This window comes from Passer domesticus, chromosome W, assembly GCF_036417665.1.
Source record: "Passer domesticus isolate bPasDom1 chromosome W, bPasDom1.hap1, whole genome shotgun sequence".
NCBI classification, from domain to species: Eukaryota; Metazoa; Chordata; class Aves; order Passeriformes; family Passeridae; genus Passer; species Passer domesticus.
In genome coordinates, this window is record NC_087511.1 from 14,252,000 (window position 1) to 14,266,519 (window position 14,520).

The 14,520-nt window shown below is 42.2% G+C and overlaps 1 protein-coding gene across 2 annotated transcripts in view; it reads right to left on the reverse strand.

Annotated features, from left to right (window-relative positions):
* LOC135289110 (zinc finger SWIM domain-containing protein 6-like) overlaps positions 1-14,520 on the reverse strand; it is a 323,558-nt gene that overhangs the window by 109,780 nt on the left and 199,258 nt on the right. For both annotated transcript variants that reach the window (XM_064402456.1, XM_064402455.1), the window contains exon 2: positions 5,018-5,374. In XM_064402456.1, coding sequence (XP_064258526.1) covers positions 5,018-5,374 — 357 coding nt within the window. The remainder of the gene's footprint in view (positions 1-5,017; positions 5,375-14,520) is intronic.

Below are 14,520 nucleotides of genomic sequence, written 5' to 3' on the forward strand. Positions count from 1 at the left end.
AACATGAATACTAAATGTGTTATGTTGGAAAGTTATGCTGTATGAATCTCTTTTAAGTAGTGTGGTAAATATAGTTTTTAGTCAATAGCATAATATTAAAATAGAAACTATGTGATGTAAGATACTTTTTGTAACTAGCTCAAGGAATGGATAAGATAATCAAGAAATTCTTCGCTATTGGGAAAGCTCAGACTTTGAGGAACTGTTGTGGTGTGCTTTTATACTTTGTAATACTTTGTAATAGTTTTGATTTTGTATCCCCTTATTTTCCCCAAATGATGTACCCCATTTTGTACCCCTTTCCTCTACCTGTGTAATCATTCTCCTGTGTTGAGATCATCCCCCAAATCCCTGCCCTGGCTCTCTGTCAGTCACTCAGCATCCCATGCCCTCTATCCAGAACTTTCGGTCAAAGTCGTGGAGTGATTAGTCCGAGACCAGGGGTCAGCCCCCTAAGTATTACTCTATACGCTATCCCAAATGTCCATCCCTAAGGTTGCATCCCTGGAGGGTCTTTATTGGTCAGTAAATGTATCTACCTTCGGTTTCCTCCCCCCCCTTTAAATGTAACCTCGAGATTCCTTTGTGGCACTCTGAGCAAGGTGCCCACTGAGGTGTGGGGCCCCCTGAGGAGCTCCGAATAAACCTTGGACTGGCCCCCTGCTGAGAGTCGGCCTTTTACCCTCTACCGATGTTTCCAATGTCTCTTCTGATGCAAAGGCAGTAGCCCAACTGCCCTCAGTACCCTCGGGGCACCAGAGAGTGTCCTGTCCGTTCCGTCCCCGTCCCCCGTTCCCCCGTCCCGTCCCCCGTCCCGTCCCCCCCCCCCCCCCCCCCGCTGTCGGTCACTTCGGGGCTGCCCCCCCGTTGTTTGCCGACCCGGGGCTGGCCGGGGTTCACTGGGAGGCACCCAGAGAGACGGAGACAAGGAACCAAGAAGACTGATTTACGAGATGGGGGGGGGGGAGCTAAAATTAAGCAGAAACACCCTTAGTTTTGAAAGGAATGTTTGAATCACATATGAGATATATGAATATGCAATAGGCTATTGCTTTTAAGGGTTAATCCTTTGTTAGCAAAACATGCTTTTGTGGCAGAGCAAAAGGGCCCAGACATCCATAATTCTTTGCTTTTTATTGTCTTTTATTGTTCTAACTTTGATTGTCCAAATTCTTATTGCCCTAATTTTTATTACTATTTTTATTAGTATTAAACTTCTAAAATTTTAACACAAGTGAATGGTGTTTTTCACACTTATGCACTTTAAAAGGTGTTTTGAGGATAAATTAGCACCCAATTGAACTATGAAAGAGAAAAGCACTATATGCTAAATATTAAAACCTGTAATCAAACTGTGTCACTTTATAGACCTACCAGATTAATCTCCTTTCCTTTGACCTCTGGCTTTGTTAACATGTGTCATGACTGGTTTTTTAACTAAGTTTAACATCATGTATTTACAGTTAAATACAATAAATAAAGTATTTACACTCAGTATATAGATACAGCCATCCATACATACTGCTACTCTTTTACTAAAATCGCTAAATTGCAATCTTAGTAATAAAAGCAGAAATACCATGCACATTTCTTTTGTAAGACTCAACACCCAAATACATTTTGAAAACAGGATAAAAGCCTTTTATATTTATGGTCATAGCAGCTTACACCTTAAATATAATCAAGTCCCAAGTTATAAGAAGGACCAGCATTAAAAAAAAATTAAGGACTTTGATCATTGCGTTAGGAATTTTAAAAGCAACTACTTTCAAACTGAGCAACCACATTCAAGAACTGGTGTCATATATAAAGAACTTAATCTTGAAAAGTAAATAGAAGCAAAAAAGGGGTTTGACTAAAATAGGCAAAGAATAGCCTATATCACAAATTACTCAGCGTACAATAGTAAACTCAATAAGCCAAAATAAGGTTCAGTAAGGCAAAGTCCTGGGTCCTGCACTTGGGTCACAACAACCCTATGCATTGCTACAGACTGGGGGAAGAGTGGCTGGACTTAGGGATGCTGATTGACAGCTCGGTGAATATGAGCTAGCAGTGTGTCCATGTGGCCAAGAAGGCCAATGGCAATCCTGGCCTGTACCAGCAATAGTGTGGCCAGCAGGACCAGGGAAATGATTGTCCCTCTGTACTTGGCACTGGTGAGGCTGCACATCAAATGCTGTGTTCAGTTCTGGACCCCTCACTACAAGACAGATATTGAGGTGCTGGAGTGTGTCCAGAGAAGGGCAATGGGGCTGTGGAAGAGTCCGGAGAGTAAGTCCTATCAGGAGCAGCTGAGGGAGCTGGGGGTGCTTAGAGAAAAGGAGGTTCAGGGGGACCTTCTCACTCTCTACCTGACAGGAAGTTTTAGCAAGTTGGGGGTCGGTGTCTTTACCCAGGCAAGTAGCAACAGGACAAGAGGACATTGCCTGAAGCTGTGCCAAGGGAGGTTCAGGTTGGACATCAGAAATAATTTCTTCTTTGGAAAGGGTTGTCAAGCATTGGAATGGGTCCAAGGAGGTTGTAGAGTCACCATCCCTGGAGGTGTTCAAGAAACAAGTGGACTTGGCACTTAGTCCTGTGGTCTAGTTGACAAGGTTGAGATCATTGGAAGGTTGGACTTGATGATCTCAGCGGTCTTTGCCAACCTTAATGATTCTGTGATTCTATTATTCTAATTTTTTGTTAATATAATGGCAGAATGTAGCATCTTCAAAGTAAATTGCTTCCTTGGTCCTTATTTCTGAAGTATCACAAGAGTTGTTTTAATCTTCAAATGAAATGATGCCACATTATTTACTCAGCCATGCTGATTTTTTTGAACTTAATTTCATAAAAATCTTAGGAATTTAAGTATACAAGTGAAATGTAGATTAATATTTTTTTATTAAATATAACCTCATGGCAGAATCAAGAAGATATGGTAAAACAAATACAACTAAAAGCATGTGCACTATGCAAAGATTGAATTGTCCAAGCTAGAAACCAATCATGTTGTATGTTGATTCACAACAGAATAGTAACTGATTTTATAAACTTAGTGTCTTCAGAATTATTCTAAATAGTTATATAGAAACAAAGCTGATAACATTACAAAATATTATGCCTTATATTCCCCAAATGATTCAAAGCTTAGACATAAGTAATTTCATTTTTTGTTTAATTTCATAACTCTTGGGCAAAATATAACAACTGTTTAGTAGTGCACAGCATTAAAGAAAAACAGGAACTACTGTGAAGCAGACAGTGCTAATAAGAGAAAATGTAAAGAAAGGACTGGTGTAATGGTTTTGACTGAGTTAATGTTAATTTTTTCCACAGTAGCTCTATGGGTGCATTGGGTTTGCATGACCAGGTTTTGGTAGTGGGGAAGCTACAGAGGTGTCTTATGCCAGAAGCTTCCCCCATGTCCATCAAAGCCAGTTCCAGCCAGCTCCAAGATAAACCCCCTGCTGCCCAAGGCCAAGCCTATCAGTGAAAGCAGTAGCACCTAAGTGATAACATATTTAAGAAAGAAATTACAGCACACAAGAAATTTGGGCCAGCATAGAGAGGAATGAGAATATGTGAGAGGAAAAACTATGCAGACACCAGGGTCAGTGTAGGAGGGGGAGGAGGTGGTTCAGGTGCCAGAGCTGACATTCCCCTGCAGCCCACAGTGAAGACCATGGTGAGGCAGCTGTGTCCCTGCAGCCCACAGAGGTCCACAGGGGTGCAGAGATCCACCTGCAGACCGTGGAGGAGCCCCATGCTGGAGGAGGTGGATGTGCCTAAAGGAGGCTGTGATCCCATGGGAAGCCCCTGCTGAAGCAGGGTCCTGGCAGGACCTGTGACCCTGTGGAGAGTGGAGCCCATGATGGAGCAGGTTTGGTGGCAGGAGATGTGAAACTGTGGGAGACCTACACTGGAGCAGCCTGTTCCTGAAGGACTACACCACATGGAAGGGTCCTACATTGGAGCAGTTTGTGAAGAACTGTACCTTGTCAGAAGGAGTCACATTGGAGAAGGTTATGGAAAACTGTTTCCTGTGGAAGGGTGTGCTGGTATGAAAGTAGACTGATGGGAGAAATGAACCCCATTAAATTACCTTAAGAGAGATTTCAGGACAGAGTTACAATTTAATAGAGAGATTACAATAAATGCAATGATACACGGAAAGCTGGCTTCAACCCACAAAGTCAGAGTACAACCTGGCACCTTGTTGGTCAGGGTGATGGTCACAGTCCTATCAAGTGGTGGTTGCAGTCGAAAGCAGTGGTCCTATAGAGGTATTGGTCCTCCTCTGCATATGTCGAGTGGTGGTAGTGGCGGTGGTGGTAGTGTCCCAAATCCCCAAAATCAGAGATTATATATGCTTAGGTTTAGGTGGTAATGGTCAGTACCTCCCCCAGGCTGGGAACTTTCACAATGGAATGATGTAATACTGTGAGTCATTGCAGCTGCCTATTCTGCCAGTTCCATTGAGTCCATTATGGCCTATTACCAGAGGTGACCACCTCAGGATGGTTGTGACTGTGCTGGTGCTTCCCCAAAAAGAGTTATCACAGCTGAGTCATTGGTGTGAAGAAAAAGAAACACTACCCTGCCTTGCAGGGTTGCCTCTCTTTTCCTTATCTCATTTAACATCCATCTTGTAGCCTGAGGTGTCAAGTGTGCACTGGGCAGCTACTGTAAATGACCCATCATTAACAGCATGTCAGAAATGAGGTAGAGAGGAGTCCAATATACCTTTTGTTACACCCACATACTGCTAAACTGGCACTCTACTCCTGTAACCAGGACAGAGGGAACCCACATTGGAGCAGGGGAAGAGTGTGAGGAGTCCTTCCCCTGAGGAAAAAGCAACGGCAGAAACAACATGTGATGAACTGACCACAACACCATAACGTAAACATCATAAAAATTACAAAGTAATTAGGTTGAAAGGGACTTCAGGAGGTCACACTCCTGAGTGCCACAACAAATAATATAAAAAAACAGAGAGGGAATGAAACAAAAGAACAAGCATCAAACTTACCATGGACTTGATTGATTTCTGAATTCTGAGAAAGAATTTCATCTGCTAATTTCTGAGCAGTTGGCAAAACTTCTGTGTGGTGCACTGTGATCAAATACTGAACAAATTTTTGTAGTTGGTCTCTGTTCATTTGAAACAGTGTCTCTGAAATGGGAAGATGCAGTTTGACCTGATCTGGCTTGCGGATCCGGTATAAAGAGAGTGCCACAACGTGGGCACAGTAAAATATGTCCTTGTTTCCACAGCTACAGGTCACTGAGGTAATCTTGCAACGATCAAAGCTGATAGCTACATTGCAAACAGTTTCTGGCTCCGATTGCATTGCAGGGTCTGTCACAGTGCCACTCAAGTGGAAACCTGTGAAGGGAAAACAAGGAGGGCTTACATTCTTAAATAAAGTACCATATCTCATTTTTGATAACTTTTAATTAATCTAGCAAAAGTCATCATGTATTTCTGAGAAAGAATATATCTCATAGAACTTGCTTTAATTACAAGTATGATGAACCCTGTCTTTCTGTCATACCCTTTTTATATTCAATAAAATCAAAAGGAGCTGGTTTACAAGAGCTCTTTGTCATTCCAGCACAACATTCATAAATGTTTGATAGTAAGAAAAAGTTACTTGGTAAATGATAGCTGCAGAAGCAGAGTTGCATCCAATTGAGACCAATGTGAAACTCCCAGTAGTTCAGCAAGCTGGCAGCAATTTTCCAAACCTCACACCAGTCTGCACTTACCAGCAAATTTACCCATTCTCTCAATAAGAGGAAAGTAGTGCACTCTAGTGACACAAATCCTGGTCCTAATCTCAACTCTGCCACTGATTCACTGACACAAGTCACTTAACCTCATTGCTTTCACTTCTCCCACCACTGAGCTGATGCTAAAGCTCATTATCAGTCCAAGCAATCTGGTAGAGCAGCTATGTTGGTGTAACTCTTGGGAAATGGAAACTGCTGCAGTTACCAATACACAGGATATCAGATTCATAATAGTAAATGAGACATACACACACTGTTTCAGAAGTGTGCATCTCCAGTTAGCATGATAAAGCATAAGGCAAAATAACTAGTTTTTCTTATATTTTAAGAAGATATGGTATACCATAAGAAAGACCTTTACTTCAGCCACTACTCTACAGAGCATCCTGTTGAACCAAGGTCTCAAATGGTGTTCTCTGAAGATCAGACCTGAACCCATCTCTGTTTTCCCAATGTTAAGGCCCAGCTTTGGCTCTCAGTACTTTATCACTGCAGAATTTGGGTGTTTCTTTTGGATTTTATGTAAACATAACATTGATTTTTGGTTCAGGCATTAAGTCAGAGGTATAGCTACAAAGCAATACAAATTACATATTATCAGTATTAAACTTGAACAGACTGCATACATAAAATCTCGAATGGATATTACAAGTAAGGTGTTATACATTACTATTTATAATGGAAATTATATAAAACCACACTCCCTCAAAGTCCAAAACTGATTCAGTATTCTTGTATTTCAAGAAAAGTGTGTTGTAAGAAGCAGTATCACATGAAAATTAGGTAGTAAAAAAGAAATATATACATAGTTATAGTCCAAAATATCGCATCTCAAATTGTTTTTAAGAAACTCTTTAATCTACTGGAAATGAAGAGGAAAATCTAATTTTTTCCATTTGTTTCAGATCAGGTTGTGCAGTCAGTATCACTGTCTGGATTTTGTTCAGCTGCAGAAATTTGATACTCTACCAGAAGTCATAGACACAGACTTGATTTTTGCAAGATAATGTTTATCAGTTAAAGTAGTTAGAGTTGAAGAGGTAGTAAGCCGTAAAGTGCACAGATACAAGGCAGGGGGGAGGAGGATGAAGAACCCCAGGCATACTTGGCATTCTTGCTCTTGGCTCCACTCAACACATACAGAGAAGGGGAAGGGAATTGCCCCTTGAATAATGAGCTCCTCCCTCTGACTTTCCCTTTGGTTTTTAAGTAATCATAGCAGGCTCCCGTGAGTGCCCTCTCTCAAAAAAGAGGTATTGTTAAAACTTATCCAGCTCTATTTCAGGTTAATTTCCAGTAAAGAAGAGATGTATTGGTGGTCTCAAGGAAATTGTATAGGAGATATATTTTTTTAATATCACTTTCCTATTAAGTATATATCAAAGTCTCTCATTTATGACCTGAGAAAAAGTGTAACACTTGAACACTCAAAAAGGGCGTGATCCTACTCCTTCCTGCTCTCAGTAAGTAGCTGAATTGGGTCTGGTTGAGCTGGAGTTAATTTTTTCATAGCAGCCCTCCCAGTGCTGTGCTTTGCAATGATAGCCAGGAAGGTGTTGATAACACACCAGTGTTTTGGCTACTGCTGACCAGTGCTGGCACAGCATCAGTGCTGTCTCTCCAACATTCCATCCCATCAATAGGATGGAGGTGGCCAAGACCCTTGGAGGGCACACAAGTAGGCCAGCTGATCCAAATTAGCCAAAGGGATATTCCACACCATATGGCATTAGCTCAGATATATAAGCTAAGGGAGAGAGGAGGAAGGGGAGAATTCGTGAGTTTTCTATGTTTGCTTTCTGGAGGAACTGTTACGCGTGCTGAAGCCCTGCTTTCCAGGAAATTACTGGACATTGCTTGCTGATGGGAAATAAGGGATAATTTTTTTTTCCCTTTTGCTTGTGTGCATGCAATCTTTCACTTTTGCTTTAGCAAACTGCCTTATCTCAATGTACTAGTAAAAGCCCCCCTCTAATGGCCATCACTGATGATGACTGAAGGGGACTGGAGGATTCTTCCCTGGCAGAACTTCTGCTTACAGTTAAGATGGGAAATGAGGAGGTAAATGAGGAGGCAGAATTCTTAGTAGATATGGCAGATAGTTACTTGGTGCTAAATACAGTAAAAGGAAACTTGAGTAATGATTCTATAACAATTATTGGTGCAACAGGGAATCACGAAACTCAGCCTGTAGCAGTGGGGGTTTTGTGAGGCTGTTTGAAGCTCCTTTGCAGTAGGTTTTGGGTATGTTTGGTCTCTGGTTGTCTGGTTGGGATGGCGGTTTGGGGATGTTTGGTCTGTGTCTAGCCTCCTGTCTAGCCTGTGGCAGTTGGAGTGATTTCTCTCTGTTTGTCCCCAAAGATCCTGCTCCTAGCCTGGAGGGTTCTCTGTCAGTTATAGTCTTTTCTCTTTACTATTGGTTTGTCTTTCCTGCCTTAGCTTCTGACCTTCCCCCCCCCCCCCCCTGATTTCCCACGCTCTCTTACATAAAAACAGCAGTTTTCTCTGCCCCCCCCCCCCCCCCCCACTCTCTGCCACTGCCTTCCCCTTCGAGCTGCCGGCTCCCACGCACTGCCGGACCCCGCGTGGTGCAGGCACTCCCTCCACGGCCAGCGCCCCTCTCCGCCGCGGGGAAAGGACATCGTCCCACTCCTGCTCGCTCCTGCCGGAGCCGCTGCTGCCCCTTGTGTGGCCGCGGTTCCTGCTGGGAGAGAGGGATCGCTCACCAGCGCAGTAATAAACATACCGGCTTTACAACTTTTACAAAGTTGTGGAGTTAGTTTGTTTTTTGTTTGTTTTTTTTTTTTTTTTTTTTTTTTTTTGCAAATCAGTACCCAGGAGATCCAGAAGAGCAGAGCCTGTAAAGATTAAACTGAAACCTGGAGTAGGACCAGTAAGGCAAAATTAATACCCTTTGAAAATAGAAAGTCACAGGGGGTTATTATCCCTTGTGGAAAAATTTATAAAATATGGCCTATTGAAGGAATGCAAATCCAAATTTAATAAACCTAATTTGCCATTTAAGAAGGCAAATGGAAAGGATTCCTGGTGGGTACAGGATCTTAGAGCCATAAATTAGACAGAAGAAGATATACATCTGGTAGTAACAAAATGTTATACCTTGCTAACAACCTTGAGTGAAAAATTAAAATGGTTTACAGTGTTAGACTTGAAAGATGCCTTTTTCTGTATCCCTTTGAATACTGAAAGTCAAGAGCTTTTTGCTTTTGAATGGGAAAAGCCTAACACAGGGAGAAGAACCCAACTGACTTGGATGGTTCTACTGCAGGGGTTTAAAAATAGCTCCACCATAATCAGAAATCAATTGGCAAAAGAAGTGGAGGAATGGAAAAATCAGAACCCTGCTGGAGTCTTGTTACAGTATGTAGATGACATTCTGATAGCCACTGAAACTGAACATCAATGTTGGGATCAGACTGCAGCATTGTTAAATTTTCTGGGACTTAGTGGATAAAGAGTATCCAAAGACAAAGCACAGATAGTCCAGACCACAGTAACATATTTGAGATTCGAAATCCTCCAAGGACAAAGGAGGCTGGGACAGGAATGAAAAAAAGCAATTTTCCAGCTCCCACAGCCACAAATGGTAAGAGAGTTGTGTGCCTTTCTCAGGATGATCAGATGGTGTTGCCTGTGAATCAGCAGTTATGGGCTGCTGGTAAAGCCACTGTATGAGCTCTTGAAGAAAGCTCAGAAGGACTTTATAGTCTGGACTGATGATCCACGGGCTGCCTTTTTACAACTCAAGTGAGCTCTTACGCATGCCCTTGCTTTGGGGCTCCCAGACCCCATGTGCCTGTTTGAACTATTTACTGATGAAAGAAAAAACACAGCACTGGGAGTGCTGTCACAGTTCCTTGGGGACCAGAGGTGGGCTGTGGCCTACTTTTCAAAGCAACTAGATAATGTCAGCCAAGGCTGGCCTAGTTGTCTGAAGACAGTAGCAGCTACTGTTCTCTTGATCCAGGAAGCTCAAAAACTGACTTTGGGACAAAGCATGATTGTTTATGTATCACATATGGTGTAGTCAGTGCTTGAGCAAAAAGGGGGCCACTGGCTATCTCCTAGCCGGATGCTAAAATATCAGGTAGTCTTGCTGGAGCAAGATCATGTGACACTCAAAACGACTTCTATTGTTAACCCTACTATGTTCTTACTTGCCCAACAAGTAGAAGGAACCCCAGAGTATGATTGCTTACAAACTACAGAGGAAGCGTGTTCCAGCAGACCTGACTTAGGAGACTGACTCTTGGAAAGAACTGATTGGGAATTGTTTACCGATGGGAGCAGCTTTGTCCAAAATGGAAAACAATTATGTGGATATGCAGTGACTACACACCATGAGGTAAACAAATAGGGGGCATTCCTCTCCAATGTTTTGGACCAGAAAACATAACTAATTGCACTCACTTGAGCATTGGAACTGAGTAAAGGAAAACGAGTTAACATTTGGACTGATTCAAAATACGCCCTTGGAGTGGTACATGCACACATAAGGCCATCTGGAAAGAAGGAGGCCTTTTGACATCTCAAGGCACATTGATCAAAAATGGAAAACATATCTTGGATTTACTTGAAAGTATCCAGAAACCAGCAGAAGTTGCCATCATGCATTGCAGAGCACACCAAGCAAGTAAGACCAAACTGGAATTGGGGAATCATTTAGCCAATAAGGCTGCCAAAGAGGCTGCAGAAAAAGGCACATTAAAAAAGAAAGTTTTATCTTTAATACCCCTGCCAGAGTTACCTCTCCAAGTAGAAAAACCAGAGTATAGTGCTAGGGACTGTCAATTAACTGAAACCTTAGAAGCAAAATTTGATCCACAAGGCTGGGCAGTTACGCCAACCAGGTAAATAGTAATACCTGAACAGATCTTGTGTGAAATAGTGGATCACGAACACAAAGCCACTAATTGGAGTACTGAAAAACTTTTCAAACATTTGCAAAAATCTATAATTAGGTCTAAAATGGCTCAGATTGTACAGTCAAGAATCCAACACTGTATAGTTTGTAAAAGAAACAACCCTAACACAGCTAACAAAGTAGCACTAGGAGCCATAACATCCAGAAATATTCTGGGTGAATACTGACAGATTGATTTTACTTAATTCCCCAGCTCATAGGGGCTTATTTTGCTGGTGCCCTGTGGCTGAATTCTAATTAGAAGTAGTGCAACAGGTAAGGCTTGGACCCATGTCAAGGAGTATTCCTGACATATTTTACCCAATTGCAATTTGATTGTATAATTCACTTACTCTACTTTACCACTACCTTGTGGCCTATAAGGAATATTAAGATCCCAAGCTATTCCCGAGGCTTTCCTAACCTGTTGTACCACTTCTGCAATAAAGTGGAAACCTATATCAGATGATCAGCATGCTACAATAAAGAATGCCTGCTTTCTAAGACTCAAAACTGTGTTAGAGAGTTTCTATCTGGCTGATTTTGGTATAAAAACATCAGGACATCTAGGAAGAGATACACCATAGAGATGGGCTTGTGATCAAGGGGTGGACCTGACCATGGAGGCTATCACACAAGTTATTCATAAAGGTGAAACGTGCTGCAAAATTAAAGGAGCTATGTGAGTGAAATTTCCCTGGAATAGAGGGCAGTGGATGGGTTTCTGATATGGCGAGGCCTGGCAAATTGACTACATTGGACCACTGCCATGAATACGCCATGGCAAGAGCTGCATGCTCATCATGCAACTACTGGTTATCTGGAAACATACACAGTAAACCATGCTACTGCTCAAAACACCATCTTAGGCCTTAAGAGACACATTTTATGGTGACATGGTACCCCAGAGAGAACTGAGTCAGACAATGGGACTCATTTTCAAAATAACTTTATAAACTCTTGGGCAAAGAAACATGGAATTGAGTGGATATATCACAACCCTTATCACCCACAAGCCTCTGGAAAGACTGGGAGGTATAATGGGCTGCTGAAGACTATATTAAGAGCATTAGGCAATGGGGCATGGAAGCATTGGGATGCAAATTTAGCAGAAGCCACTTGGCTGCTTAACACCAGAGGATCTGCTAACTGCCCTGGTACAGCCCAAAAAACCCCTGTACACACTGTGAGGGAAGATAAGGTCCCCATACTACACATAGGGAAGTGTCTGGAGAAGTCAGTGTGGATTTCTCCTCCCATGGGAAAAGGCAAACCTATTTGTTGGATTGTCTTTGCCCAAGGACCAGGGTGTACTTGGTGGGCAATGCTGAAGGATGGGGAGACCTGGTGTGTGCCTTGAGAAGATTTAACCTTGTGGGAAAATAATCTGTGGTGTGAGATGTATGTTGCACAAAGTAAAGCAGCAGAAATTACATGAACTGAGAAAGAGTGAATTTAGTGAGGAGCAAGGAGTGCAACAATGACCTGAGCTGGGCCAGTGTCAGTGCCCAATTATTGAGTGTGCTGTTTCTCCTGTCCTGTCTCTCCAGTATTCTCCCCCACCCCATCAATAGGCTGGGGGTAGGCAAGATCCTGGGAGGGAACACAACTAGGCCAGCTGACCCAAATTAACCAAAGGGATATTCCATACCATATGTCAGTTCAAATATAAAAGATAAGAAAAGGAGGAGGAAGGGGGGGGGGGGGTATTTGTTATTTACAATATTTGCCTTCTGGAGCAACCACTATGTGTGCTAAAGCCCTGCTTCCTGGGAAATGGCCTGTTGTGGTGCATTCCCCCCTCCCCCTTTTCAGGCTGCACTGCGATCTATTAAATGCTCATTAGGCCTCAGCATTGACAAACAGCACCTGGGCTCAGCTCCTCTTGAGCTTATCAGAAACACTGCTGCTGTCTAATAAGCTCCTGTTTTCTTTATGAACAGCCTTGGGAACTATTTTTCTTGCCTGAACAGCATAACATCCTTGTTCTCACACTTTCAAAGAAAGTATCCTGACCTAAAGTGTGGCCAGAATGAAATACTGTTCTGGCTAAAGCCCACTCTCTTGCAGCCCTATCAACAACGGTCCAAACTGAGAGCCTTTGAGCTCTTCTGGACCACAGTGGGCTGCGACCAGCAACCTCCGTCTGAGTGGGACACCTCTCAGAGCCAGTGAACTCTCAAGTTTGCTAAACTCATCGCCAAACAACAAGTCCTAGGCCAATACCCCCACTCCTTAAGGCTCAACCCTTTGCCTGTTGAGGACATGCAAAAAGATATGAAGTATTTCACTACCTTCGACAGGGATTTTTCTCAGGTACCTTGCACTGACTCTTTATGTCTGTGTGCATACATGAGCGCATATGCTATGCAAATATGGGAGAAATGCTGCTCTCTTATATGTTGTTAAGGTAACAGGTGTTGGTGTAAGGAAAGAGTTAAATAGAGAACAAGAGCAGCAGCACCAGCAGCAGCAGCATGTCTCTGACACAGGTGTACCTAAGACAGAACTGGATGAACGAGTTTTTACTTCTAAGTCAACATAGAACTGTACACTCTTCATTCTCCTTTAACATGGCTTTGGAGAGAACAATGAAAAATGTCAAGAGCACAGATTTTTTGTAGAACTGTGATTATGTCTGCATGCTGTAACCAAAAAAAAGCTCTCAGGAGTAAAGATATATATATACTGATGCTTCTGAATAAAATCTCAGATTCGCTTTCTTTCTGCTGGTGGGTCGCGTCCCTTCATGTATCACAAGATATTTAAGTACCTTAGATATCTAAGTAAGTTAGGCCTGTAAGTAAGTTTAATATAAGTTAGGTTAAATGCTGTTGTGTTATTCATTTGTTAAATTGTTAAGGTTGAGTTATAGGTTAAGGTATAAGTTAAGTGCTGTTATGGTTTTAGGCCATATTCCTTTTTATCCTTGCCCTTTCTGTCCTTTGTCACATGCACCTAGACACACACACACACAAACATACACATGCACTACTCCTCCCCCAGGTAGTTCTTGGCTCATTTCTGTTTTGATTGACTGGATTTTGTTGTTTTGTTGGCTTTTTTTTCTTTTTTCCATGGTGTGCTTTAACTGTCTGGTAAGTAGTAGAGTGAACCTTGCCAACAAACTTTGCCGTGCTCGTGCTGTCGCTTAATATTGAATCTGGTTTCCACTGATAGCCTTGCCAGTGATTTTTTAAGCCATCTTAAACACTAGTTCATAACATGGCCAGACATTGCTTGCTGATGGGAAGTACAGAATAATATCTTTGCTTCCCCCTTTGCTTGTGCACACACAGCCTTTCACTTTTGCATTAGTAAACTGCCTTATCTCAACATACAAGTTGTTTTCCATCTTATTTTCTCTCCCCTGTCCAGCTTAGAAGAAGGAGTGATAGACCAGCTTGATGGGCACTGGGCATCCAAAGTCAACCCACCACAGTATCTAAACCCCTATTAATTCTGATAGAAAGAAAAAAAAGATATTTTAAAATGTGCCCAACCACCTACTCCAACAATATTGTCATTTAATTTGTCAGCAAATAATTCAAGCATTCACAAGGCTAAAATTTTCCTGAACAGATGAGTCTCTCCAGAAATATTTTGAGTTAACAGCAGACCTGCCTTTAATTCCCTACTCACACTCAGACACAAATGTAGTTCCCGCCTTCTTCTCCCTCTCCACTGACATTTTTTGGGAATTCATTTTACACTAAGCAACATTTATAAACAGAGATGTTAATCTAAACAATTACAGCACTAAAACAGTCAAGTTACCCTGTGGGTTCAATGTGGTATTGTCCTGGTTCCAGCCA